We start from the raw sequence: 27,216 nt of genomic DNA on the forward strand, positions 1-27,216 counted from the left end.
CAGGCTTGAAGGGCCAAATTGCCTCCTTCTGTACTGTAGGAATTCTGTGATATTTATGATCTATATGTCTGGTGTAAATTCTATTTATGATCTATATGTCTGCTGTAAATTCGAATTTTCACAATTCCTTTTTTTTGTGATGTCAAATACTCCACTCCAAAATCACCTCAAGTGTTTTGCATTTCTTGGTAAGATTGTTTTACCAACCACAATTTGAAACAAAATTTCCATTTCAATAATGCTTTTGTGTACTCCCAGTTATGAATAATGCTTTTTAGGCTTTGGGAACACCCTGTGCGGGTCCTTGGTCCTGGTGCAGGAGGCTTTCTGCCTTATTTATTCCCTGCCCTTGCTGCCCCGACATCATTTTCAAAGTCATAAGCCAGTTGATGCAGATAACTCGGGATGACTCAGAACCATGAGATTGGGCGGGAGTTGATTTTCAGTTTTTAATAGGCGCCTTTCATTAACTGAGCACATGAGGGGGGCGCGATGGGTTTGTACTAAGAATGCAATTGGTGTCTTGACAGTCAGTTGCGGCAGGGAGCAGTTCAGTATCTCGGCTTGGAGTGTGGTAGAAGTGTGGACCCGTGGTCATCATGAGAGGCTTGTGCTACTTGGCGCTGTTTGGAACTGTTTTTCTGCTGACAGCCCTCGAAGCAGCTGCTCGCAGGCGTAAGATGTTTCATTTTTATTTAACTTGGCCAGGACATCATTCAAACGTTGTTGTTGTGTTTCGCTGTTGAAAGAGTTTCTATGAAAATGTACATATTGTATTTCAAATTGAATTAACCCAACAAGGTAATGTGTGAGTTTGCCTCTGGAGTTGCAGCAGTTGTGATGTTGATTTGAAGTGATGTGGGTTGCTGAGGTGAGAACCTGAGGTTCTGACCTGTTTAAACGCCCCCAACCCAAAGCGACTGCGATCCCCATCGAGACTTTGATAAACAGAAGAACAAAAATAAAGGCTTTCGTGACCTCTACAACCAATGCATTATTAACAATGTAGTAACGGTTGTAATGTAGGAACTGCGCAGCCAATTCATGCACAGTAAGACTGCAAAACAGCAATGTGAAAATGACCTATTTTAGTGATGTTGGTTGAGGGATAAATATTATCCAATACACCAGGGTGAACTCCCCTGCTCTCTTTTGAAATAGCACAATGGGATCTTTTAACTCTACCTGAAGACAGGGCTTTGAATCACAGAATCATAGAATTTACAGTGCAGAAGGAGGCCATTCAGCCCATCGAGTCTGCACCAACCCTTGGAAGGAGCATCCTACTTATGCCCACATCTCCACCCTATCCCCGTAACCCAATAATAACCTCACCTAACCTTTTTGGATGCTAAGGGCAATTTAGCATGGCCAATCCACCTCACCTGCACATCTTTAGACTGTAGGAGGAAACCGGAGCACCCGGAGGGAACCAACGCAAACACGGGGAGAACGTGCAGACTCCGCACAGACAGTGACCCAAGCCGGAATCGAACCTGGGACCCTGGAGCTGTGAAGCAACAGTGTTAACCACTGGGCTACCATGCTGCTCTTTGGTTTGATGTCATACCTGAAAGGCGGAACGTCTGACAGTGTGTCATTCCCTCTGTATTTGCCTAGATGATAATGTTAAATGGCTGGAATGGGGCCACTCCAGTCCAGTGCCAGAGTGCATCCTTCTCCATTGGACTAACTTCCTGGAAAATTAGATATGGAATCTGTTTTAATGCCAAAGCAAACAGAACCTCAAGATTTTCTCTCTTAACCTTATCTCCTGAGGCCAAGAGAATTACACATGCATTAGAAGGCATACACAGAATCACATTGTGTGGTACCTTGATACCAGTCAATACAAGAGTGTGTCAACAGTGCATCACAGACATCTCAGTAGCAGTAGTATAATTGCAGGCTTAATAGTCCAATGTGGTTCAGTAGCAACATTGCCATCTATGCCTGCTCGCTGCAGGTTTGCACTAGTATTGGAGAGGGTGCAGTAGATCCTTTTTGTTTATCTCCTGCCCATATGAAACCCTCTGATAGTCCTTCACGATCAGAGTTTCCACTGCCATCTGAATATTTGGTGTTGGTGCCAAAGGCTGAGAGAGAGGTGAAGGAAAACACTTTCATTAAATCAGTTTGTTTTGGTTTGCAAGGTGATTTTTTTTTTTAAACCTTTCATAAAAATGTTAGTCGTTACAATGCCATTTTCAAAATTGAAGACAACTGATGGGCCAGCGAAAATAAAATGTTGGCCTATCAGAGGCTGATCAGTCAAACCAGTGTTTTTTGTAAATGTACAGTGCTCTTCCCCCTTCCACTCCACAGTGATACAAGTGAACAGAGTAGCCATAATGGTCAATTAGCTCTGCTGCAGAAACCCTTTCAGCACTGTATGTGTTGGTGTGGTATAAAGACCTGATCAAACACTGGAACTTTAGACCTAAGTCAGACCACAGCTTTTGGTAACTTCTATTTAGTTTGTAACTTATAAAAATAACTGGCACTACAAAACTACATCTACAGTTCTAAACTTCATGTTACAAGATTTTGTATTTGGTCATGTTACAGCACCAGCTTTTCACTCTTAATATCGTGTGGCTGGTCAGTCATCTGACAGTCACATGAATATGATTACAGCATTTTTCATGCCTGACTAGACAGTATCTGATGATTTTTAATTCAATCTTGTTTTTAAGTTCATAGTTGTTTATAGGCTTGATATACTTTTATCGTTAGTGAAAGGGCATATCTCTTTATCGCAGTACTGGCAGTATTATGTGTCTTCATCCACCTTTCCTGTACAGATTAATACTTTTTTTTCCCAATGTGGATATATTAATGCTGCAGGTTTCCGAGTGGGATGTATAAAGTAATGAGTTAGAGAGTAGAGGCAAGTTAGACCTCAGTAATAGCTACTTAGTTGTGAAAGCTGGATGAAGAAAATAGAGATGATTTGATTTGATTTATTGTCACATGTACAGTGAAAAGTATTTTTCTGACTTCCGGTGACGGCGGGCGCACAATGGAGAGCTCCCATTCGGGAATGGCATTTTCGGGGCTTTAAGTCCGGTCCCAGGGTCCACGGAGGCGGCAAAAGCAGGGAGAAGGCACAGAGGAGGCACAGTGAAGGCACAGTAAAGGAAAATGTCGAGGGTGAGGTGAGCAAAAAAACGGCCGTAAAAAAAAAAGCTGAAGATCCGTCGGGGAGTGGAAAGGTCACCGCGGGTGAGGTAGTCAGTATTAGAGGTATTAACGTACTCTGTAATGCCAGAAAATAATTGGTGTAGAAGGTACTCTGTTCTCATTGGTTAAGCCTGTCTGCTGGCTCCGCCCAGCAAGGCGGGGTATAAGAGCCCGTGTCGCCCCAGCAGTTGCCATCTGTACCTGCGCTGCTGGGGGAAACATCTAGTGTAATAAAGCCTTCAATTGCCTCCAATCTCACTTCTGGAGTTATTGATCGAGCATCAATTTATTACACTAGATTTTAATGAAATGAACTCCGAATCAAGCCGGAGTGTCTGCAACTCAGCTCCCACGCGGCAAACTCAGCGGCAACCTTCAAGCACTGGCTGGCGTGCTTCAATGGATATCTCAGGACGGCCGAAAATACACCAACGGAAGACCAGAAACTACAAATTCTGCACTTGAGGGTGAGCCCAGAGATCTACACCCTCATCGAAGATGCGGACAACTTCGAGGCTGCAATGGATCTGCTGAAAGGACATTATATTTGCCCTTTAAACCAGGTCTACGCCTGACATCTACTAGCGATGAGGCAACAAATCCCTGGGGAATCGCTGGAAGAGTTCTACTGTGCGCTGCTAGTGTTGGGGAGAAACTGCAGCTGCCCGAACGTTTCGGCGAGCGACCAGACAGAACTTTTGATCCGGGACGCTTTCGTTGCAGGTCTGTCCTCCCAAATCCGCCAGCGATTGCTGGAGAAAGAGATACTAGGCCTCAAGGAGGCACGGGCCCATGCCAGCTCTCTGGATGTGGCCTCCCAAAACGCCCGCGCTTACGTCCATGACAGCGTGGCAACCCCCTGGGCAGCGTGGACCCCCCCGCGGCCGACCCCGATGCATCTCCCATCCCCCCACAAGCTTGTGCTGCGAGACGGCCTGGCAACCCCGGGGGTCCCCGCTGCTATTTTTGCGGGCAAGCCAAGCACCCCTGACAGCGCTGCCCGGCCCGCTCATCCTTCTGCAAAAGATGCGGCAAAAAGGGCCACTTTGTGGCGGTATTCCAGGCCCGGGCGGTCGCTGCGGTCTCAGGAGGCGAACACGGACTGCCACCACAACCCTCTCCACGGGCCCCATGCGGCCAGTGGGCGCCACCATCTTCCTCCTCCAGGGCCACGTTTGGCTTCCGGGCGCTGCCATCTTGTATCTCGGACACCACGTGCGATGGATGGATGCCATCTTGTACACACCCAGCCATGTGCGACCAGTGGGCGCCGCCATCTTGGCTGGACTCTCAGGACCCCAATTCGGATGACCACACACCGCCAGAAGAGAACATCCAACTGCTGCCACGACTAGCCTCGGTGACCCTGGACCAGTCTCGGCCCCGAACCCTCTTGACTGCAACGACGACGGTGCTCATCAATGGGCATGAAACGTCCTGTCTGATCGACTCTGGGAGCACAGAGAGCTTCATACACCCTGACACGGTAAGGCGCTGTTCTCTCCCCGTTCACCCAGTTAACCAAAAAATCTCCCTGGCCTCCGGGACTCATTCAGTAGAAATCAAGGGGTTTTGCGTAGCGAACTTCACGGTCCAGGGAATGGAGTTTAAAAACTACGGCCTTCCCCACCTCTGCACTGCCACACTCCTAGGGTTAGATTTTCAATGCAACCTCCAAAGCCTAACTTTCAAACTCGGCGGCCCTATTTCCCTTCTTACTGTCTGCGGCCTCGCGACCCTCAAGGTCGATCCGCCTTCCCTGTTTGCGAACCTCACCCCGGATTGCTAACCCGTCGCCACCAGGAGCAGACGGTACAGTGCCCGGGATCGGACCTTTATTAGGTCGGAGGTCCAGCGATTACTGAGGGAAGGTGTCATTGAGGCTAGCAACAGTCCCTGAAGAGCTCAAGTAGTGCTTGTAAAGACCGGGAGAAGCATAGGATGGTCATAGACTATAGCCAGACCATCAACAGATATACGCAGCTTGACACGTACCCTCTCCCCCGCATATACGACCTGGTCAACAGGATCGCGCAATACAAGGTCTTTTCCACGGTGGATCTAAAGTCCGCCTACCACCAGCTCCCCATCCGCCCTAATGACCGCAAATACACTACTTTCGAAGCAGATGGGCGGCTCTACCACTTCCTAAGGGTTCCCTTCAGTGTCACTAATGCAGTGTCGGTCTTCCAACGAGAGATGGACCGAATGGTTGACCTGTACGGTTTGCGGGCCACATTCCCGTATCTCGATAATGTCACCATCTGCGGCCACGACCAGCAGGACCACGACACCAACCTCCGAAAATTCCTCCATACCGCAAAAATCCTTAATCTCACATATAACAAGGATAAATGCGTGTTCAGCACCGACCGTCTAGCCATCCTCGGCTATGTAGTGCATAATGGAGTTATAGGCCAAGACCCTGAATGCATGCGGCCCCTTATGGAGTTCCCCCTCCCTCACTGCTCCAAGGCCCTGAAATGCTGCCCAGGGTTTTTCTCTTATTATGCCCAGTGGGTCCCCAACTATGCGGACAAGGCTCGCCCGCTGATCCAATCCACCGTTTTTCCCCTGTCGACAGAGGCCCGCCAGGCCTTCAGCCGCATCAAAGCAGACATTGCAAAGGCCACGATGCACGCCATCGACGAGTTCCTCCCTTTCCAGGTCGAGAGCGACGCGTCCGACGTAGCTCTGGCGGCCACCCTCAACCAAGCGGGCATACCCGTGGCCTTCTTCTCACGCACCCTCCACGCTTCAGAAATCCGCCATTCCTCAGTTGAAAAGGAGGCCCAGGCCATAGTAGAAGCTGTGCAGCACTGGAGGCATTATGTGGCCGGCAGGAGATTCACTCTCCTCACTAACCAATGGTCGGTTGCTTTCATGTTCGATAATGCACAGCGGGGCAAGATAAAAAACGACAAGATCTTACAGTGGAGGATAGAACCACCTACAACTATGAGATCTTGTATCGTCCCGGGAAGCCAAACGAGCCTCCTGATGCCCTATCCCGCGGCACATGTGCCAACGCACAAGTGGACCGCCTCCGAGCCCTCCACGAGGACCTCTGCCACTCGGGGGTCACTCGATTCTTCCATTTCATCAAGACACGCAACCTGCCCTACTCCATCGAGAAGGTCAGGACAGCCACCAGGAACTGCCAAATCTGCACGGACTGCAAGCCGCTCTTCTACAGGCCAGAGAAAGCGCACTTGATAAAAGCTTCCCGTCCCTTTGAATGCCTCAGTATGGTCTTCAAAGGCCCCCTCCCCTCCACCGATCGCAACGCGTACTTCCTGAACGTGATTGACGAGTACTCCCGGTTCCCATTCGCCATCCCCTGCCCCGACATGACCGCAGCCACCATCATAAAAGCCCTCCACAGTATCTTTACACTGTTCAGTTTCCCCGCCTACATACACAGCGATAGGGGGTCCTCCTTCATGAGCGACGAACTGCATCAATTCCTGCTCAGCAAGGGCATTGCCTCGAGCAGGACGACCAGTTACAACCCCCGGGGAAACGGACAGGCAGAGAGGGAGAATGGAACGGTCTGGAAGACCGTCCTACTGGCCCTAAGGCCTAGGAATCTCCCAGTCTCCTGCTGGCAGGAGGTCCTCCCGGATGCCCTCCACTCCATTTGGTCACTGCTGTGTACCACGACCAACCAAACACCCCACGAATGTATCCTTGTCTTCCCTAGGAAGTCCTCCTCTGGGACCTCGCTCCCGACCTGGCTGGGAGCTCCTGGACCCATCCTGCTCCACAAACACGTGCGGGTGCACAAATCGGACCCATTGGTCGAGAGGGTCCATCTCCTCCACGCTAACCCCCAGTACGCCTACGTGGCGTACCCCGACGGCCGACAGGATACAGTCTCCCTACGGGACCTGACGCCCGCTGGATCCCCACACACACCCCCACCACCAGTCCCACCCTCTCTCCCACCGGCGCACCCCACACCCGCCCCCTTCCCAGGTGGATCAGTCCTCCCACCGGTCCCGTCTAGGGGTGATGAAGCTACCGAAGAAGCCAAAGCCACGCTCCCGGAGCCACAGACGCCCGAGCCGCCGCCTGCATCACCACCAAAACTACGACGATCGCAGAGGACGACCAGGGCCCCCGATCGACTAATTGCTTCATTTTGAAATGTAAATACATTTTGTAAATAGTTGCAATGTAACGAGGCGAAACACTGTATGGAGGTATACCAGGTACCTTCATAACCTTAACTTCTACCACTCTGTAATGCGAGGCCACCACCCTTGCCGGAGCCACCCCGCCGGACTCTTTTTTAACAGGGGGTGAATGTGGTAGTCAGTATTAGAGGTATTACGGTACTCTGTAATACCAGAAGACCAGTGGTGTAGAAGGTACTCTGTTCTCATTGGTTAAGCCTGTCTGCTGGCTCCACCCAGCAAGGCGGGGTATAAGAGCCCATGTCGCCTCAGAAGCTGCCTTCTGTACCTGCACTGCTGGGGGAAACATCTAGTGTAATAAAGCCTTCAATTGCCTCCAATCTTGCTTCAATCACCAAGGAAAATGGAGGCTGGAGCACCAGGGGAGGCCGCATTGCTTATGGCTGAAGGAATAACTAAGGTGATGGCTGCGGAATTCGACAGGCAGTTTACAAAATACATGGAGATAATGAGGAAGGAGATGAGGGAGGTTTTGAGTGTGCTGGTGGAGGAGGCGATTTCACTGGTGACGACGGCGGTGGTGAGCGCAGTGGTGGAGGTACGGGAGCAAGGGGAGGCGCTGAAGGAAGTGGAGGAGACATTATTGCAGCAGGGTGATCAACTTACCTCGATGGGGAAAGAGATGCGGAAGGTGATGGAGATTAACAAGGATCTGCGAGGAAAAATGGAAGACCTGGAAAACAGATCCAGGCGATAGAATTTGAGGATTGTGGGGCTGCCCGAAGGAGTTGAAGGACCGAGGCCGACTGAGTATTTTGCTGGCAAAACTATTGGGGGAGGGGGAGGACCCCTCCCGATATGAGCAGGATCGGGCTCATCGGTCGTGGAGGCCTGTACCAAAGGCAAGTTAGCCGCCAAGGGTAGTGACTCTGTGCTTCCGTAGGTACAGTGTTAAGGAGAAGGTCCTGTGCTGGGCCAAGCAGAAGCAGGTGGTGCAGTGGGCTGGAGCTGGTATCCGTGTACACCAGGACTTTACGGTGGAGCTGGCAAGGAGGCGGGCTGCCTTCAACCGGGTGAAGAGGGCACTGTACACTGCAAGGTGCAGTGCGGCATTGTGTATCCAGCGAAGCTGAGGGTGACTTACAAGCTCAAGGACTTTTATTTTGGAACGGCGGAAGCAGCGGAGGAGTTTGCGAAGGCAGAAGGACTGTGGAAGAATTGAGAAATGGCCATGTGCCAATGTAACCTCATGACTGTATTTTCTTCTTTTTTGTTTCACTGCGTGCGGGTGTATGGGCTAAAGGAGCCAATGTTGTATATATTTGGACAAGGGAAGTGATGGGACTTTCACTCGAAATGAGGGCTCTTTGGGGTGTAGGTGGACATACGGGGTTTGTGTGCTAAAAGGGGATCTCTGGGCTTTCCTAGGGCCGGGCAAGGGGGAAAGGGACCCGGGCGGGGGCCTCCATGCTGGCCGGTTTAAGCCGGCCAGTGAACGGGAGTGAGGTGGGGGGAGGGGCTGCGGCCATCGGAGCCTGGCAGACCAGGGTCCGAGTGGTCTAGCCGGGGTTGAAAGTTGGGGGGAAGGAACCGAGGTTGGGGAGAGGAGTTTTACAAGAGGCAGTGGATGGGAGGAGTTGGAGGGGGGCGGGGGGGTGTTTACAACTCTTGGGTATCATGTACGGTACTCTTTCAGAGGTTGGATGGCGTTGAGTGTGGGGGGGAGGGGAGGGGGAGTGGACTCGTTAGGTCAATGGTGACCATGGGCGGTCCCGGACTCTTTTCTCTTTCTCTCCTTTGTTTTTTGTTTCCACCGTGGGAGGGTTTGTTTTATTGGATGCATATATTGACAGGTGGGCCGTTGTTTGGAGTGGTGGGAGGATGGGATCGTTGTAATTGTTAAGGGGATTGATTTTGTATTTGTTACTGTAGCGCACAAAGACTCCGAGAGACGAATAGAGTGAAGTCGTTGAGGCTTTATTAAGCGTGACTGTTCCCCCGCAGTTCAGTAGTAGACTGCCTGCGGGGGAGGACTCCAGGTACTTATACTCCGCCTTCAGGGCGGAGCTAGAGGTCAACGTCCAACCAGGACCCGTGATCTGTCAGCCAATGACATCATGGCTTCACAGTCCCACATGACCCCTAATGCATACTACCACATTCACCCCTTGTTAAAAATGAACCCGGCGGGGTGATGCTTCGCATGGTGGTAAGGGTTTACAAGGCTGGTCCTGGGAGGAAAACTTTCGCATGTTATTGCAGTATGTACAAGGTTTTTTTTTGTTTCAAACTATTTACAGTAATCGTCAGGAAAAGACAAAATGTTCTCGTTAAAAGTCCACATATTGTACTGTTAGATCGACGCCACGTGTCGGTCGGGCGGTCTGGTCGTCCGTGTCGATCGCCTCGGCCCCGGTGGTGGTGGTGGTGCTTGTTCCGGTGTTGTCGTCTCCGGGAGCCGTACGGTTTCAGCTTGGGCTTCATTCCTGGTCGGGCCTGGGAGGAGGACTGATCCTCCTGGGAAGGGGGCGGTCGCGGGGTGCGACGGTGGCAGGAAGGGGGGGGGGGTTGGGTGATTGGTGTCGGGGGGGTGTGTGTGTTGCCGGCGGGCGCCAGATCTCGCAGGGAGACCGTGTCCTGTCGGCTGTCGGGGTACTCCACGTAAGCGTACTGCGGGTTCGCGTGGAGGAGGTGAACCCTTTCGACCAACGGGTCCGACTTGTGCGCCCGCACATGCTTTCGGAGCAAGATGGGTCCTGGGGCCGCCAGCCAGGTCGGCAGCGACGTTCCAGAGGAGGACTTCCTGGGGAAGACAAGGAGGCGCTCATGAGGCGTTTGGTTAGTGCTAGTACACAGTAGTGACCGGATGGAGTGGAGGGTGTCCGGGAGGACCTCCTGCCACCGTGAAACTGGGAGGTCCCTGGACCGTAGGGCCAGTAGGACTGTCTTCCAGACTGTGCCGTTCTCCCTCTCTACTTGCCCGTTCCCCCGGGGGTTGTAGCTGGTCGTCCTGCTCGAGGCTATACCGTTGCTGAGCAGGAACTGGCGCAGCTCGTCACTCATGAAGGAGGACCCCCTGTCGCTGTGGACGTATGCGGGGCAACCGAACAGTGTGAATATGGTGTTCAGGGCTTTAATGACTGTGGCCGCGGTCATGTCAGAACAGGGAATGGCGAATGGGAAGCGGGAGTACTCGTCCACCACATTAAGGAAGTATATGTTGCGGTCGGTGGAGGGGAGGGGTCCTTTGAAATCCAGACTAAGGCGTTCAAAGGGGCGGGAAGCCTTAATCAGGTGCGCACCATCCGGCCTGAAAAAATGCGGTTTGCACTCTGCGCAGATGTGGCAGTTCCTTGTGACTGTACGGACCTCTTCTAAAGAGTATGGGAGGTTGCGGGACTTGATAAAGTGGTAAAACCGAGTGACCCCCGGGTGGCAGAGGTCCTCGTGGAGGGTTTGGAGGCGGTTAATTTGTGCGTTGGCACATGTACCGCGGGATAGGGCATCGGACGGCTCGTTCAGCTTTCCGGGACGATACAAGATCTCGTAGTTGAAGGTGGAGAGCTCGATCCTCCACCTTAAGATCTTGTCGTTTTTGATTTTGCCCCGCTGTGCATTATCGAACATGAAGGCTACCGACCGTTGGTCCGTGAGGAGAGTGAATCTCCTGCCGGCCAGGTAATGCCTCCAATGTCGCACAGCTTCCACTATGGCTTGGGCTTCCTTTTCCACTGAGGAGTGGCGGATTTCTGAAGCGTGGAGGGTTCGGGAGAAAAAGGCCACGGGTCTGCCCGCTTGGTTAAGGGTGGCCGCTAGGGCTACGTCGGAGGCGTCGCTCTCGACCTGGAAGGGGAGGGACTCGTTGATGGCGCGCATCGTGGCCTTTGCGATATCCGCTTTGATGCGGCTGAAGGCCTGGCAAGCCTCTGTCGACAGAGGGAAGGTCGTGGTCTGTATTAGGGGGCGGGCCTTGTCTGCGTACTGGGGGACCCGCTGGGCGTAGTATGAAAAGAACCCCAGGCAGCGTTTTAGGGCTTTTGAGCAGTGTGGGAGGGGAAATTCCATGAGGGCGCGCATACGTTCGGGGTCGGGGCCTATTATCCCATTGCGCACTACGTAGCCCAGGATGGCTAGCCAGTTGGTGCTAAAAACGCACTTGTCCTCGTTGTACGTGAGGTTCAAGGCTTTAGCGTTCTGGAGGAATTTTTGGAGGTTGGCGTCGTGGTCCTGCTGATCGTGGCCGCAGATGGTTACATTGTCGAGATACGGGAACGTGGCCCGCAACCCGTGTTGATCAACCATTTGGTCCATCTCTCGTTGGAAGACCGAGACCCCGTTTGTGACGCCAAATGGGACCCTTAGGAAATGGTATAATCGCCCGGCTGCCTCGAAGGCTGTGTACTTGCGGTCACTTGGGCGGATGGGGAGCTGATGGTAGGCGGACTTGAGGTCCACGGTGGAGAAGACCTTATATTGGGCAATCCGATTGACCATGTCGGATATGCGGGGGAGAGGGTACGCGTCTAGTTGTGTGTACCTGTTGATGGTCTGGCTATAGTCTATGACCATCCTTTGCTTCTCCCCTGTCTTTACTACTACCACCTGTGCTCTCCAGGGACTATTGCTGGCCTGGATTATGCCTTCCTTTAGTAGCCGCTGGACTTCGGACCGAATGAAGGTCCGGTCCTGGGCGCTGTACCGTCTGCTCCTAGTGGCGACGGGTTTGCAATCCGGGGTGAGGTTTGCAAACAAGGACGGGGGTTGCATCTTGAGGGTTGCGAGGCCGCAGATAGTGAGTGGGGGTATTGGGCCGCCGAATTTGAAGGTTAGGCTCTGTAGATTGCACTGGAAGTCTAATCCCAGTAATGTGGGGGCGCAGAGTTGGGGAAGGACGTAGAGCCTGTAGTTTTTGAACTCCCTCCCTTGCACCGTTAGGGTAACTATGCAGAAGCCTTTGATCTGTACGGAGTGGGATCCTGCAGCTAGGGAAATCTTTTGTGCGCTGGGATGGATGGTCAAAGAACAGCGTCTTACCGTGTCGGGGTGGATGAAGCTCTCCGTGCTCCCGGAGTCGACTAAGCATGGTGTCTCGTGCCCGTTCATCAGCACCGTTGTCGTCGTCGTCTGGAGTGTCCGGGGCCGAGCTTGGTCCAGCGTCATTGAAGCGAGATGTGGTTGTAGTGGCTGAGCGTCTTCTTCGAACCCCGTGGAGCTGTCGACACTGGGGTCCGTTGTTGCCGTCCAAGACGGCGTCGGGGATGAACAAGATGGCTGCCCCCATGCATCGCACATGGCTGGGGGGGTCACAAGATGGCGGTGGGGGTGGACAAAATGGCCACCCCCATGCGTCGTACAGGTCTGGGGTGGTCCAAGATGGCGGCGCCCTTCCTCCCCTCGTGGTGGCCGGGACCCAAAATGGCGGCATCTGCGGGTCGCACATGGGGACGCTGGGAGGGTTGGGGAGCGTTAGGAACGCGCGGGGCTCCCTCTTCTCTGGGGACAGCGGTGGTCGGGACCCAAATTGGTCGCGCCGGCGGGTCATACATGGGGCGCGGGGGGGGGGTTTGGGGGGCGTTAGAGACGCACAGAACTCCCTCTTCTCCGGGGAGAGCGGTGGTCGGGATCCAAAGTGGTAGCGCCGGCGGGTCATACATGGGGCGCGGGGGGGGGGGGGGGGTTGGGGAGCGTAAACGGCGTGCAGGGCTCCCCGTTCTCCCGGGACAACGGTGGTCGGGACCCAGAGTGGCTGCGCCTGCGGGTCGTACATGGGGCGCTGGGGGGGTTGGGGAGCGTAAACGGCTTGCAGGGCTCCCTGTTCTCCTGGGACAGCAGCGACTTCGCGGGACCGGCACACAGCCGCGAAATGGCCCTTTTTCCCGCAGCTCTTACAGATCGCTGCGCGGGCCGGGCAGCGCTGCCGGGGGTGTTTCGCCCTGCCGCAGAAATAGCAGCGGGCGCCCCCGGTGCGACTTGGCGTTTGGACCGCGCAAGCCTGTGGGGTGTCCGGGGGGGGGTGGGTTTGTCGCGACGGGTACATACGGAGCCCAATGGGCTGCCGCGCTGTCGGGGCCGTAGGCGCGGGTATTTCGCGCGGCCACGTCTAGGGAGGCTGCTAGGGCCCGTGCCTCTGAGAGTCCTAGCGACTCTTTTTCTAAAAGTCTTTGGCGGATTTGGGAGGAGTTCATACCTGCCACAAAAGCATTGCGCATTAACATGTCCGTGTGTTCATTTGCGTTCACCGACGGGCAGCTGCAGGCTCGTCCCAAAATTAGTAGCGCGGCGTAGAATTCATCTATCGATTCTCCGGGACTTTGCCGTCTCGTTGCGAGTTGATAGCGAGCGTAGATCTGGTTTACTGGGCGGACATAGAGACTTTTTAGTGCTGCGAACGCCGTCTGGAAATCCTCTGCGTCTTCGATGAGAGAGAAAATCTCCGTGCTTAACCTCGAGTGCAGGACCTGTAGTTTTTGGTCTTCTGTGACCCGGCCGGTGGCCGTTCTGATGTAGGCCTCGAAACAAGTCTGCCAATGCTTGAAAGCTGCTGCCGCGTTCACTGCGTGGGGGCTGATCCTCAGGCATTCTGGGATGATCCTGAGCTCCATAGTCCTTTAGTCACGCTTAATAAATTGTAGCGCACAAAGACTCCGAGAGACGAATAGAGTGAAGTCGATGAGGCTTTATTAAGCGTGACTGTTCCCCCGCAGTTCAGTAGTAGACTGCCTGCGGGGGAGGACTCCAGGTACTTATACTCCGCCTTCAGGGCGGAGCTAGAGGTCAACGTCCAACCAGGACCCGGGATCTGTCAGCCAATGACATCATGGCTTCACAGTCCCACATGACCCCTAATGCATACTACCACAGTTACCTTTTACTGTCTGTGAGTGGGGTGCAAATTTTGAAGGAAAATGTGAAAATGGAGAATAAAAACATTTAAAATAAAAGAAAAGTATTTTTCTATGGCCAAGGGAACGTACACAGTATGTACATAGTGGACAAAAAAGAATAATCGACAGAGTACATTGACAAATGGTACATCGACAAACAGTGATTGGTTGCAGTGCGGAACAAGGGGCCAAACAAAGCAAATACATGAGCAAGAGCAGCAGAGGGCATCGTGAATAGTGTTCTTACAGGGAACAGATCAGTCCGAGGGGGAGTCGTTGAGGAGTCTAGTAGCTGTGGGGAAGAAGCTGTTCCTATGTGTGGATGTGCGGGTATTCAGACATCTGTACCTTCTGCCTGATGGAAGGGTCGAGAAGAAGGAAAAGTCTGGGTGTGAGGGGTCTCTGACAATGCTGTCTGCCTTCCTGAGGCAGCGGGAGGTGTCATACAGAATCAATGTGAGGGTGGCAAACTTGTGTGATGGGTTGGGCTGATTTCACCACACTTGCAGTTTTTTGCGATCTTGGGCCGAGCAGTTGCCATACCAAGCTGTGATGCAGCCGGATAGGATGCTCCCTATGGCACATCTGTAGAAGTTGGTGAGAGTTGATGCAGACTTGCCGAATTTCTTTAGCTTCCGTAGGAAGTAGGGCTTTCTTGACTGTTGCATCAACGGGAGTGGACCAAGACAGACTATTGGTGATGGTGATCAGATACCCTCAATTACAACTCAAATGAAATGATTGGTAATGCAAAGGCTTTAATTAGCTGAGAACCAGTCAGCTACCGAGAAGTGTGCTCACTGCACACTGCCCACTGGACATTACCTCATATATGGCTCCTTGGGGGGGTGGAGCTGGAGGCAGAGTCCCCCAGGGTTCCAACCCCGGTCTTAAAGGGATTATTACATTAAAGGTGCAGTAACCATTCATCACATTCACCCCTTGTTTTAAAAGAAAACACAGAGTCCGTCGGGGGTGAAGTGGAATTACATGTCCAGCCTTTTGGGTGGTCTGATTGCCCTTGTTGACCTTCTCAGCTCCGGCGGTGGTGCGACGGACACGGGCATCTTCAGTGGCGGTATATCCAGGAGCACGGTGGTCTGAGCCTTTGCCCGTGGTGGAGCAGGGGGGTTATCCGGGGTAACTACGGTGATTGGTGCTGGTGCCGGGGGGGGCGCTAGAGGTGGGGGGGGGTGCTGGCGGTGTCGGCAGCCGGTTCGGGTAGCGTCGGTAGAGGTGGGGGTCGTCGGTGGGAGAGCCAGCGGGTGCCAGGTCTCGCAGGGAAACTTGTCTTGCCTTCCATCGAGGTGCTCGACATAGGCATATTGGGGGTTCGCATGCAGCAGCTGGACCCTCTCGACTAGAGGGTCCGTCTTATAGCTCCTCATGTGCCTCCGGAGTAGAACTGGTCCCGGAGTTGTCAGCCAACGTGGAAGCGAGATCCCAGAGGTGGACTTCCTGGAGAAGACAAACAAGCGATTGTGAGGGATCTCGTTCGTGGCCGTGCAGATAAGCGACCTAATGGAGTGTAGGGCATCGGGTAGGACCTCCTGCCAGCGGGTGGTTGGGAGACTTCTTGACCGTAGGGCTAGAAGGACAGCTTTCCAAACTGTTGCGTTCTCCCTCTCCACCTGCCCGTTTCCCCGCGGGTTATAGCTGGTCGTTCTGTTTGAGGCGATGCCCTTGTTGAGCAGATACTGACGCAGCTCATCGCTCATGAACGATGTACCCCAGTCGCTGTGGATATAAGCGGGAAAACCAAAGGGTGAAGATGCTGTGCAGTGCCTTGATTACTGTGGCCGAGGTCATATCAGGGCAGGGGACAGCAAATGGGAAGTGGGAGAATTCGTCGATGACAGTGAGGAAGTAGATGTTACGGTTGGTGGACGTGAGGCGCCCTTTGAAGTCCACGCTTAGTTGCTCAAAGGGCCCAGAGGCTTTCACCAGGCGAGCCTTGTCTGGTCGGTAGTAGTGTGATTTGCGCTCCGCACAGATCTGGCAAGCCTTGGTCATGGCCTTGACCGCCTCGGTGGAGTAAGGTAGGTTGCGGGACTTGATGAAATAAGCAAGCCGGGTGACCCCCCGGGTGACAGAGGTCATCGTGGATGGCCCGCAGACGTTTTTTCTGCGTGTCGGTGCATGTGCCGCGGGACAGGGCATCTGGGGACTCGTTGAGCTTCCCCAGACGATATGTAATATATGTGTAGGTGGAGAGTTCGATCCTCCACCTCAAAATGTTATCATTTTTTATTTTGCCCCGTTGTGCATTGTCAAACATGAAGGCTACCGACCGTTGGTTGGTGACGAGGGCGAACCTCCTACCGGTTAGGTAGTGCCTCCAGTGCTGCATGGCCTCCACAATGGCTTGTGCCTCCTTCTCGACTGCAGAGTGCCGAATTTCCGAGGCGGTGAGGGTTCGGGAGAAAAATGCTACTGGCCTGCCTGCCTGGTTGAGGGTAGCAGCCAGGGCGACGTCTGATGCATCTCTTTCTACCTGAAAGGGAATGGTTTCATCCACCGCGTGCATGGCGGCCTTGATGATATCGGCCTTGATATGACTGAAGGCCGACTGGGCCTCAGCTGTCAGGGGAAAAACCGTGTTCTTAATGAGTGGTCGAGCTTTGTCCGCATATCTAGGGACCCACTGGGCGTAATAGGAAAAGAGCCCCAAGCACCGTTTGAGTCCCTTGAGGCTACGGGGAAGGGGAAGTTCCTTAAGGGGGCGCATGCAGTCGGGGTCTGGGCCTAGGACCCCGTTTTCCACGACGTGTCCGAGGTTGGCTAGTCGGGTTGTGTGGAAAACGCATTTCTCTTTGTTGTAAGTCAGATTGAAGGCCCGGGCGGTCTGGAGGAACTTTTTTAGGTTTGCGTTGTGGTCCTGCTGGTCATGGCCGCAGGTGGTGACATTGTCCAAGTACGGGTAAGTAGCTCATAAGCCGTACTGATCCACCATTTGGTCCATCGCCCTTTGAAAAACGGAGACCCCATTTGTGACGCCAAAAGGGACCTGAGGAAATGAAAAAGCCGGTCGGCTGCTTCGAAGGCCGTGTAGAAGCGGTCCTCCGGGCGAATAGGGAGCTGATGGTAGGCGGATTTTAGATCAACTGTGGAGAATACCCGGTACTGGGCGATCTGGTTAACCATTTCTGTTATGCGGGGAAGGGGGTACACATCGAGCTGCGTAAAATGGTTTATGGTCTGATTATAGTCCACCACCATTCGTTGCTTTTCCCCAGACCGGACTACCAATACTTGTGCTCTCCAGGGCTGTTGCTCGCCTCTATGACCCCTTCTTTCAGTAACCGCTGAACCTCTGACTTGATAAAAGTCATATCTTGGGCACTGTACCGCCGACTCCTGGTGGCGACGGGCTGACAGTCGGGGGTGAGGTTCGCGAAGAGGGGGGGTGATGCAACTTTAAGTGTTGCCATGCTATATACCGTGAGTGGGGGCAGGGGTCCGCCGAACTTCAGTGTCAAGCTTCGGTGGCTACACTGAAGTCCAGACCGAGCAGCAGGGGCGCAGAGGTGAGGGAGGATATAAAGTTTGAAATGGGCCTATTCGACGCCCTGGATCGCAAGGTTCGCGACACAATACCCCGTGATTTGGGAGGCCGGATAGGTGCGCAAGGAGCAGTGCCTTACTTTTTCTGGGTGGATAAAGCTCTCCTTGCTCTCGGAGTCGAAGAAGCAGAGGGTGTCGCGCCCGTTGATTTGGACCTGCATCATGGAGTTCCGCAGGTGCTTCATCCGTGATTGGTCGAGGGTGATCGCTCCCAGTTGCGGGTAGTCAGAGTCCTCAGCTGAGTCGGACTCATAAAATGGCCACCCGGAGGCACAAAATGGCCACTGCCGTCGGTCGCACGGGTCAGATTTTGAAGATGGCCACCACCAAGATGGCCACCCCCGTGACTCGCATGAGGCCGATGACACATCAGAAGGGGGCGTGTCTGGCCAGCGCGCAGCCGCGTTGCGAGGCCTGTGGGCCTGGGAGCTCGATTTTTGGGCCTGATGAGACTTTCATTTCTGGGCCTTGGGCCCAGCCAGGCAGACCTTTGCCAAATGCCCCTTCTTTCTGCAGTCGTTGCAGATAGCGGAACGGGCTGGGCAACGCTGACGTGGGTGCTGGCCTTGCCCACAGAAATAGCACGGTGTGCCCCTGGTGTGAGCAGGTCGCCGCATGGCGCAGGCCTGTAGTGTGGCCGAGTCTGGAGGGGACCGAGAGGGGCTTGCAGGGTCCGTGGAGTACGTGCGGAGATTATGGTGGGCCACTTCCAGAGAGGAGGCGAGCGTTACCGTGCCTTGAAGGTCTTTTGCTCCGTCTTCGAGGAGTCGCTGCCTGATATATATGGATCGTATACCGGAAACGAAAGCATCTCAGATGTGCAAGTTCATATGGACTTCTGCCATACCTCCTTGTGGTCGCAGTTCCTAGCGAGTGCGGTGAGTCTTTCCACGTACTCGTCTAGCGTTTCCCCGGAGCGCTGCCGGCAGGTCGAGAGCAAATGCCAGGCGTGTACCTCGTTTATTGGCTTAACGAAGCGCTTCCGCAGGATTTCAACCGCAGCCTCATTCGTGGTGGCCTTCTCGATCGCGGAGGAGAGTCTGTGGCCCACCCGGGAATGTAGTAGGCTCAGCTTGCGAGGTCCTTCGACTGTAGTGTCCGAGGAGTCCAGTTAGGCCTCAAAACACCGAAGCCAGTATTTCAAAATTTCTGTGGCCTCCGGCGACCGAGCGTCCAAATTGAGCTTCCCCGGCTTTAGACCGCTGTCCATCTTGAAGTAGTCTGCTAATTAAATTGAAATACCCTCAAATACAACTCAAGAGAGATAATTGGTAATACAAAGGCTTTAATTAGCAGAGAACCAGTCAGCTACCGAGAAGTGTGCTCACTGCACACTGGACATTACCTTATATATGGCTCCCTGGGGGGTGGAGCCGGAGGCGGAGTCCCCCAGGGTTCCAAACCCGGTCTTAAAGGGATCATCACATTAAAGGTGCAGTAACCATTCATCACAGGTGACTCCCAGGTGCCGTGCTACGCTTCCTTTTTTTAATAAACAATTTTAATGAGGTATGTTTGGGTATACAAACAGCAACAGTCTTGCTTCTGAACATTTTTGCATTTCCACAACAGAGTGGAAGTGTGCGAGTCATTGTGCAATGTACCTTTACTTAAGTGACAGCAGTTTGCCTTGGTAATAATACTGGATTTTTAGAGTTAAAAATGTAACCGGGATTATTGCCAAGAAGGTGTTTACTTGTGTGTTTTGACTGCGGGTTCTTTTGCAAAGGTCGTAAGACTTTTATTTTTTAATTTATTTTTTATCCATTACTTTATCAGAGTTACAAAGCCAAAGCTCAGAGTGGGGACAGGGGCGAACCCCTAATCCAGCTCCTTACCCGCTCCAAAAACCAATTCAGATTGAATCCAATTCATGGTCTCCATAAGAGAGACATGCCAGATCCAGGCATTACTAATAGAAACTTACAAGATAATGAATGGCTTAGATAGGATGGACGTAGGGAAGTTGTTTCCATTAGCAGGGGAGACTAGGACCCGGGGGCACAGCCTTAGAATAAAAGGGAGTCACTTTAGAACAGAGATGAGGAGAAATTTCTTCAGCCAGAGAGTGGTGGGTCTGTGGAATTCATTGCCACAGAGGGCGGTGGAGGCCGGGACGTTGAGTGTCTTTAAGACAGAAGTTGATAAATTCTTGATTTCTCGAGGAATTAAGGGCTATGGAGAGAGAGCGGGTAAATGGAGTTGAAATCAGCCATGATTGAATTGTGGAGTGGACTCGATGGGCCGAATGGCCTTACTTCCGCTCCTATGTCTTATGGTCTTATGGTCTTATTACACCTGATCCCACGCTCATCTTAGCCAAAAGGCCAAGAAGCGATTGTAAGACTGCTTTAACTGCATAACTTTAACCTTGTGTGCTTAAGTTTGTTTCTCATCTTGTCAATGAATCCTGTAATTTTTTTAAATCCCAGAAGTGTTACCGGAATTCTATGCTTTTGGGACCAGTAAGTTTCTCCTTGTTTTCAGAATTTAAAAAAGGTATGATCAGTAAGAGAAGTTTCCCTCTGGGATTTGGTTGCTCAGCAAAAAATACCTGCCTTATTTACCTAACTGGTCTAAATAGATCAGTTAAGCTAAATTGACAGTAACTAGGGTGATGATGAGGACAATAGAATCAGCCTTAGCAATAGAAACAGAATCTATAAAATCAGGCAGAGTTTTTTCTGATCATATTCACAACTCCACTGAGAAGGTCTGCATGTATGGATGTTGGTTAAAGATGAAATTGAGCTTGGTTGTAATATCTCTTCACTGTCAAATACCCACTAACCCTCAATGCTCAGGCTCCCACAGGAAGAAAGGTAGCTTATTGGGAGGGGGTGAAGGGGGGAGGATGCTACTAGTAAGGGTTCCCATGGAAACAGTTACAATATAAGTTTCCACTTTTAAGAGAGTAAAGGAAGAATAGTTCAGGGACCAGGGTTGTGTGTTACAGTGCTTATGGGAGCTGGTGTAAAGAGTCAATGGGGAAAGGCCACCATGGTATACCAAGGGACTGGCAATCCCAGTGCTCCCCGGGCTCTTTGCCTGTGACCAAAGATAGCTACTCCCCTCCTCGGCTCCCCATAGAAGTCCTTCCACCAGGTTCACATTTTTCAAAAGGAGTACTAACCGGCACCAGCGTGAACACTTGCTGGGGAGGCGGCTGAATGACAGGAGGCCTTTGGATATGGGATGGCTCTCGTTAATTGTATGGAAATTGGGCTTAAGTGGTGATAATTGATTTCTCGCCTCGCTACAGCGAGATCCCGATTTCTCTTACAGGAGTGGGGTGGTTGCATAGGAAACTGTTTGGCGCCTGGCGCGTTTTTCGTTTTTGGCCTCTCCCACTATTCACTGGCCTTGTATCACTTGAGCGAGAGCGCAACAAAGCCGGAAAATCGTGCTCATAAGCTGTAAAGACCAGTGTAGTGAGGCACCTCCGAGTGCAATATACTGTATGGAAAGAAAGTGATAATATTTCACTTTATGTAATGCCAAATTTTAACTCTTATGTAATGTACCGTGACAAATTTTATGCATAAAGTATATTTTTTAGGAAAAAGGGAGGCATATTGGAAGAGAAGGGAAATATACTTCAAATATGCAAAATATTAAGAAAATTGTTTTGAGGATTTAAGAATGCATTCACATATATTTCAGGCAGCTGAAGTAGCAAGCACCTGACAGCTGTTTAGCTTTGTTGTCAACGGAAGACAAACTTATTTCTGATCCTTGAAGTTGACTAACTGCCCTTCTTGTTTTCAGGTTTCCAAGATGTGTTAACTGGTGGTGGCAAATTATCATTCTCTCGGCATTCTGGTCATCTTGCTGGGTGGCATCCTGACAGTAATGTCTGGAATGAGCAAATTTATCCCTATTGGAAGAGAAATGATGTACGGTGGAAAAACTGCTGGAAAGGTAAGAACTTATTGTGGAAATTTCTATTCAATTTTTTGTACTGCAAACCTTGCTTCTGCTGAAAATCTCTTTCCTAGATGGTCTTTGAATTCTATTCAATAAAAAGGAGTTTTTAAAATTCATTCATGGGATGTGAGTGTCATTGGCAAGGCCAGCATTTGTTGACCATTCCTAATTGCCCTGCAGAAGGTTGAGATGAGCCACCTTTTGAACCACTGCAGTCCATATTGTGTCGGTTCACCCACAATGCTGTTTGGAAGGGAGCTCCAGGATTTTGACCCAATGACAGTGAAGTAACAGCGATATAGTTCCACATCAGGATGGAATATGGCTTGGCGGAAGATTACAGCTGATGGTGCACATATGCCTCTAATTGTCCTTTTCAAACTCAGGTTCGCGACCTGTGGGTGGGTCGCGGGTGGGTGTCAGGAGGGTAGCGGGACCACGCATTGCGGCGTTGCTGATTGTGGGAAGTAGTGCCCAACGTCTGCAGCCTGCTTTTAAAAATACCGACTGCGACCAGCTTTCAGAATGCTGGCCGTACCCCGCATGCGTTCCCCTCAGCACTGTGCAGGCCCGGAACCCAGCGGAAAAGACTGTCTCCTCCTGATGTCAGTGTACTGACAGGAGCAGATTTTTTTTAAATTGATGCAGTCTTGCGGCCTGAAGCATCAGCAGAGAGCAGGTCACGCGCCCTGAACACTGATGTCACATGCTCTGGGCGAGAGAGAGAGATTCCTCTATTTTGTTAGCAGCAAGCAAGCAACAGGACTTAAGAATTTAAAATGGATCATTTCATAATAAAGAAGAGAGGGCCAGAGGCACAAACAGGCCAGGATCACACAACTAAAGTTGGATAGAGTGGCTCAGGATAATCCACAGCAGGACAAAGCAGTGCTGGTGTGAGCTTCAGGGCCTCTGATGAACAGCCCATTAAGAAGAAGCTGAAATCCGGAACCAAACAGCATAAAGATTATTTTTTAAGGTCTGGTTTTATTAATTATGCCAATGCAAATCAGGATGTGAAGCCCATGTGTGGTAAATGCAGGGAAGTACTGGCATTTGAAGACTAAGCCTAGCGAGTTCGAGGACAAACCTGATTTTTTTCAAAGAATGCACCGAGAAATTAAATCGTCAGCTGAAGTCCTCAGCAGAAATGTTGTATGGAACAATAAAGTACAATTAGCCTCTTACCTGGTAGCTTACGTGTAGCTAAAGAAAAAATTCCCCACACTGTAGCAGAGAGATAAATTTTCCTTGCAGCAATAGACACTGGGCGGGATTCTGTGATCCTGAGGCTAAGTGTTGACGCCATCGGAAACGCCGTCGCGTTTCTCGACGGCGTCAACACGGCCTAATGATCAGCAATTCTGGCCCCTACAGGGGGCCAGTACGGCATTGGAGCGGTTCATGCCACTCCAGCTGCTGATCCTGTCGTGAACTGGGCGCCGCGGGATCCGCGCATGCGCAGTGGCACCGGCGCCAACGCACGCATGCGCAGTGGCTCCCTTCAACGCGCCGGCCCCAACGCTACATGCATGGCGCAGGGTTACAGGGACCGGCGCGGAAGAAAGTAGACCCCCAGCCGGAGAGGCCGGCCCACCAATCGGTGGGCCCCGATCGCGGGCCAGGCCACATCGGAGGCCCCTCCATGGGGTTGGATCCCCTCTCACCCCCCTCCACAGGCCGCACCCAGACCCTTCAACGCCGAGGTCCCACCGGCTGAGAGCAGGCGTGAACGGCGCCGGTGGGACTCGGGTTTTTTACGACGGCTGCTCGGCCCATCCCAGGCCGAAGATTGGCGGGAGGGCCGCTCTACTGGCGCCGTGCCAACCAGCCCGGCGCCAATGGCAATGTGGAGAATCGCGTCCCAACGTTGGGAGGCGTGGCGCGATTTGCGCCGGTCACGGGGATTCTCCGGCCCGGCCCCGGGCTGAGAGAATCCCGCCCGTAGTTCGTACAGTTCTAGATGAGAGGTTAGCTAAAAAAGCTGAAATGCACCCCACTTAGTGAAAACACAGTGGCTCACCAAATTTGTGATATTGCTGAGAATTTAAAAGCCCAGCGTTTTCTGATTTAAAATCAGCGCAGGAACTCTCAATATAACTGGATGAATGTACAGATGTTCCAGATTGTGCAACCTTGCTCGTTTACGTTAGGTAGGTTTGACACAATGAATTTGTTGAAGTTTGCTGTACTGCTTGACATTACCAACCCGCATGACTGGTGCAGAGATTTATGAAGCATTGAATAGTTACACAGTTGGAAAGTGTGGGCTTGACTGGGTTCATTGCAGAGGAATCACAAGCGATGGGGCCGCCAACATGACTGTGAAAAACAGCAGGGTAATTGTAAAGATTATGGAGGCAGCTGGGAAGGACATTGTTTGGAAACATTGTTTTATTCACCGTGAGGCATTGGCATCGAAAGGAATTCCATCCGATCTTGAAGTAGTGTTGAAAGGAATTGTGAAAGTACACTTACCTGCCAGGTCCCGCCATGTGTGAGGTGAGTAATCCATACCAGCAGGACTGGGCAAAACCTGACGGTTACTCGGCCCATTGGGGCCTGGAGAATCACCGGAGGGGCCGCTGTCAATGGCCTCCGACCAGCGTGGCGGGAATCCCGACAGCTCCCGAAAAATGGCGCCGGGGAATAGGGAAGCTGGCGTCGGGGCGGGATTCACGCCTCCCCCCAGGGATTCTCCAATCCGGTGCAGGGTCGGAGAATCCCGGCCCCTGTGTTCCGATAAGGGGGCCGAGCACACACATTTTTTGTTCCACACAGAAGTTACATTGGCTGTCAAGGGGTCGGGTGCTAGTCAGAGTTTACGAACTGAGGTATCAAATTCACGCTTTCCTCCTCGAGAAACTGCCCCCTCTGGCTGATTCATTTGGTGATGAAAATTGGATGCTAATTATGTCTTATCTTGCAGACATCTTTTCAAATCTAAATGAACTGAACCTCAAATTGCATGGGAAGGGTGATGATTGCTTTTGGCACTGTGAAGAAATCGAAGCTTTCCAGAAATCATTTAAAGTTTGGCAATTGCAAGTGCAAAGCCAAAACTACGACATGTTCCTCACACTGCTATGACACGAAGAAAACAGTGTTCGTAAGGAAACTGTCAATAGACTGGCAAGCCCTACTCAGTCGCATCAGACTGCACTGATCAACACTTTTTGTCACTACTTTCCAGGGGAGAAGTTTAAGATAGAAGAGGTGGGTGAAAAATCCCTTTGAGTTTGAGATCCCAGAATCAATTATTAACTTGCAGCGGACTCCAAATGAAGCTGACTGAACTTCTGCGCCTCACCTGTGACAGCACAATTAAAAACACGGCACAACTCAATGAGGCTGACAGCATTCTGGAGTAGCATTTCTGAGGAGTATCCGGAGCGGAGTAAAACAACCATTTTATTGCTTTTGCCTTTAACAATGAGCTACATGTGTGAGGTTGAATTTTCCGTCCTCACAAAGATGAAGACGGCACAAAGGAACTGGCTGAACTCTGCACCCTATCTGCACATAGCCCTCGCCTCTTGTGAACCTGAATGGAGTGAGATTGTGAAGACCAAGCAGGCTCACCTGCTGCATTAAAGATTAGAGAAAATGGGGGGTCGTGAAGGTCGGTCGTCGTGGGTTGCGAAGGTCAGCTGGCGTGGGTCACGAAGGATGGCTGGTTGGTAAAAATGGGCGCCGGGCAAATAGTTTGAAAACACTGGGCTGGATTCTCCGTCGGTGGGATCCTCTGTTTCGCCGGCATGGGGGTGCCCACAATGGAAAACCCCATTGGCCAGCTGCCGGGGCGGAGAACCCCACTGCCGGCGGGGGCATGCAGCACCAAAAAACAGGTGTGGCGGGTCGGAGAATCCAGCCCACTGTTGTAGATGATAACATTTTCTGCTTGAAAGGTGCAGTCAAAGAAGCATTGGCCAGTTGCTGCAGTTCATCTTGTACATGGAACACACTGCTGAGAATGTGCACTGGAAGTGAAAGTAGTGAATACTTAAGGTGATAGATGAATTGCCAATCACCCAGATTGTCTTGTGCTGGATGGCATTTGTCATGTTAATCACCCTGGGGTAACACGGACTGCAACTGGATGCAGTTGTACTTGAAAGTAGACTCCAAACTTTGGTGTTGGTTCAATACGCTTTATTGAACTTGTCAAGCAGTACACACAGTTCGCTGTGGGTTTGACACTCTACTAATCTAAGCGTGCTTACTATAACTAACTAGACCAGACTAGCTCTGAGCCACGTGTAGAAGGTGCTAACTGATATATACACCCTGACTGTCACTACAGTTGTCACCAGTGGAAAGAGGCAGAGTGCTGATGCCTCGTGTGTTTTATAGTTGAAGACCACCTTCTAGTGTTCTGCCTGGTGATTGGTTGTACTGCCTGTCTGTATCTCATGTGCATGAGTGCATATCATGACATCTCCCTTTTAAAAAAAAAAATGTTGGTTGCTTGGAGCATATGCGACTGTATTTACATGTAGAACTATTTACATTAAATGGCGAGTGGATGAAAGCGAGTGGATAAATATATACATAAGAGGTGTCTAGCGTGCAGATACAGAACAAAATTTACAAGATAAATGTCTATAAGTCCAATCTTTGGGGCTTGCGTCTGATCCTTGTTGACCGCCTGAGAGGTGGAGGTGGGGACGATAGTGCCTTGACAGGCGGGATTGCTGCCAGATTGGTGGCCTCATGGTGCGAGGTATCCGGAGGAGGCATAACAACATATGGAAAAGTAGGATCTGGTGGTGGGCAGGCAACTTTCCGCAGTGCCCTTCCGTTGGGCCTGACAATGGAGCCATCAGCCACGCAAACTACAAACGATCTGGGAGCAGCCTGTCGAACAACAACTGCTGGAGCTGACCAGCCTCCATCAGGTAGCTTGATCCGAACAGCATCTTCTGGAGTTAGCACAGGCAAATCGGTAACACGAGCATCGTACATCAGCTTTTGCCGGTTCCCGAGTTGCTGCACCTTTTGCAGCACTGGGAGGTGATCCAGGTCTGGTAAGTGTATGGCTGGAACAGTCGTCCGCAGGTATCTATTCATGAGGAGTTGAGCCGGAGACATATCGGTGGACAGAGGGGTTGCCCTGTATGCCAACAGCGCAAGGTTGAAATCAGAAGCAGAGTCCGCAGCCTTGCAGAGCAGTTGCTTCACTATATGGACCCCTTTCTCAACCTTCCCGTTGGACTGCGGATAGTGTGGGCTTGAGGTAATGTGGTTGAATTGGTACGACTTGGCGAAGTTGGCTGTGGAAGCAGGGACCATTGTCACTCATGACAGTGAGTGGAATACCATGTCTGGCAAATGTCTCCTTGCTAGTCTTGATGACTGTCCTTGATGTGAGATCTGGCAGCTTCACAACTTCCGGGTAATTTGAGAAGTAATCTATGATGAGCACATAGTCACGCCCATTGGCGTGAAAAAGGTCGATCCCCACCTTGGACCACGGAGAGGTCACGATCTCGTGTTGCTGGAATGTTTCTTTTATTTGA

General features: G+C 51.8%; 1 protein-coding gene across 1 annotated transcript in view; it reads left to right on the forward strand.

The window, feature by feature from the left end:
• The first annotated feature begins 498 nt into the window (after positions 1 to 498).
• Positions 499 to 27,216, forward strand: part of gpnmb (glycoprotein (transmembrane) nmb) — a 116,291-nt gene continuing 89,573 nt past the window's right edge. The window contains exons 1-2 of the mRNA XM_072509239.1: positions 499 to 675; positions 21,539 to 21,691. Of these exons, the coding sequence (XP_072365340.1) occupies positions 600 to 675; positions 21,539 to 21,691 (229 nt within the window). The 5' untranslated portion in view covers positions 499 to 599. The remainder of the gene's footprint in view (positions 676 to 21,538; positions 21,692 to 27,216) is intronic.

Source organism: Scyliorhinus torazame, chromosome 6 (genome assembly GCF_047496885.1).
Source record: "Scyliorhinus torazame isolate Kashiwa2021f chromosome 6, sScyTor2.1, whole genome shotgun sequence".
NCBI classification, from domain to species: domain Eukaryota; kingdom Metazoa; phylum Chordata; class Chondrichthyes; order Carcharhiniformes; family Scyliorhinidae; genus Scyliorhinus; species Scyliorhinus torazame.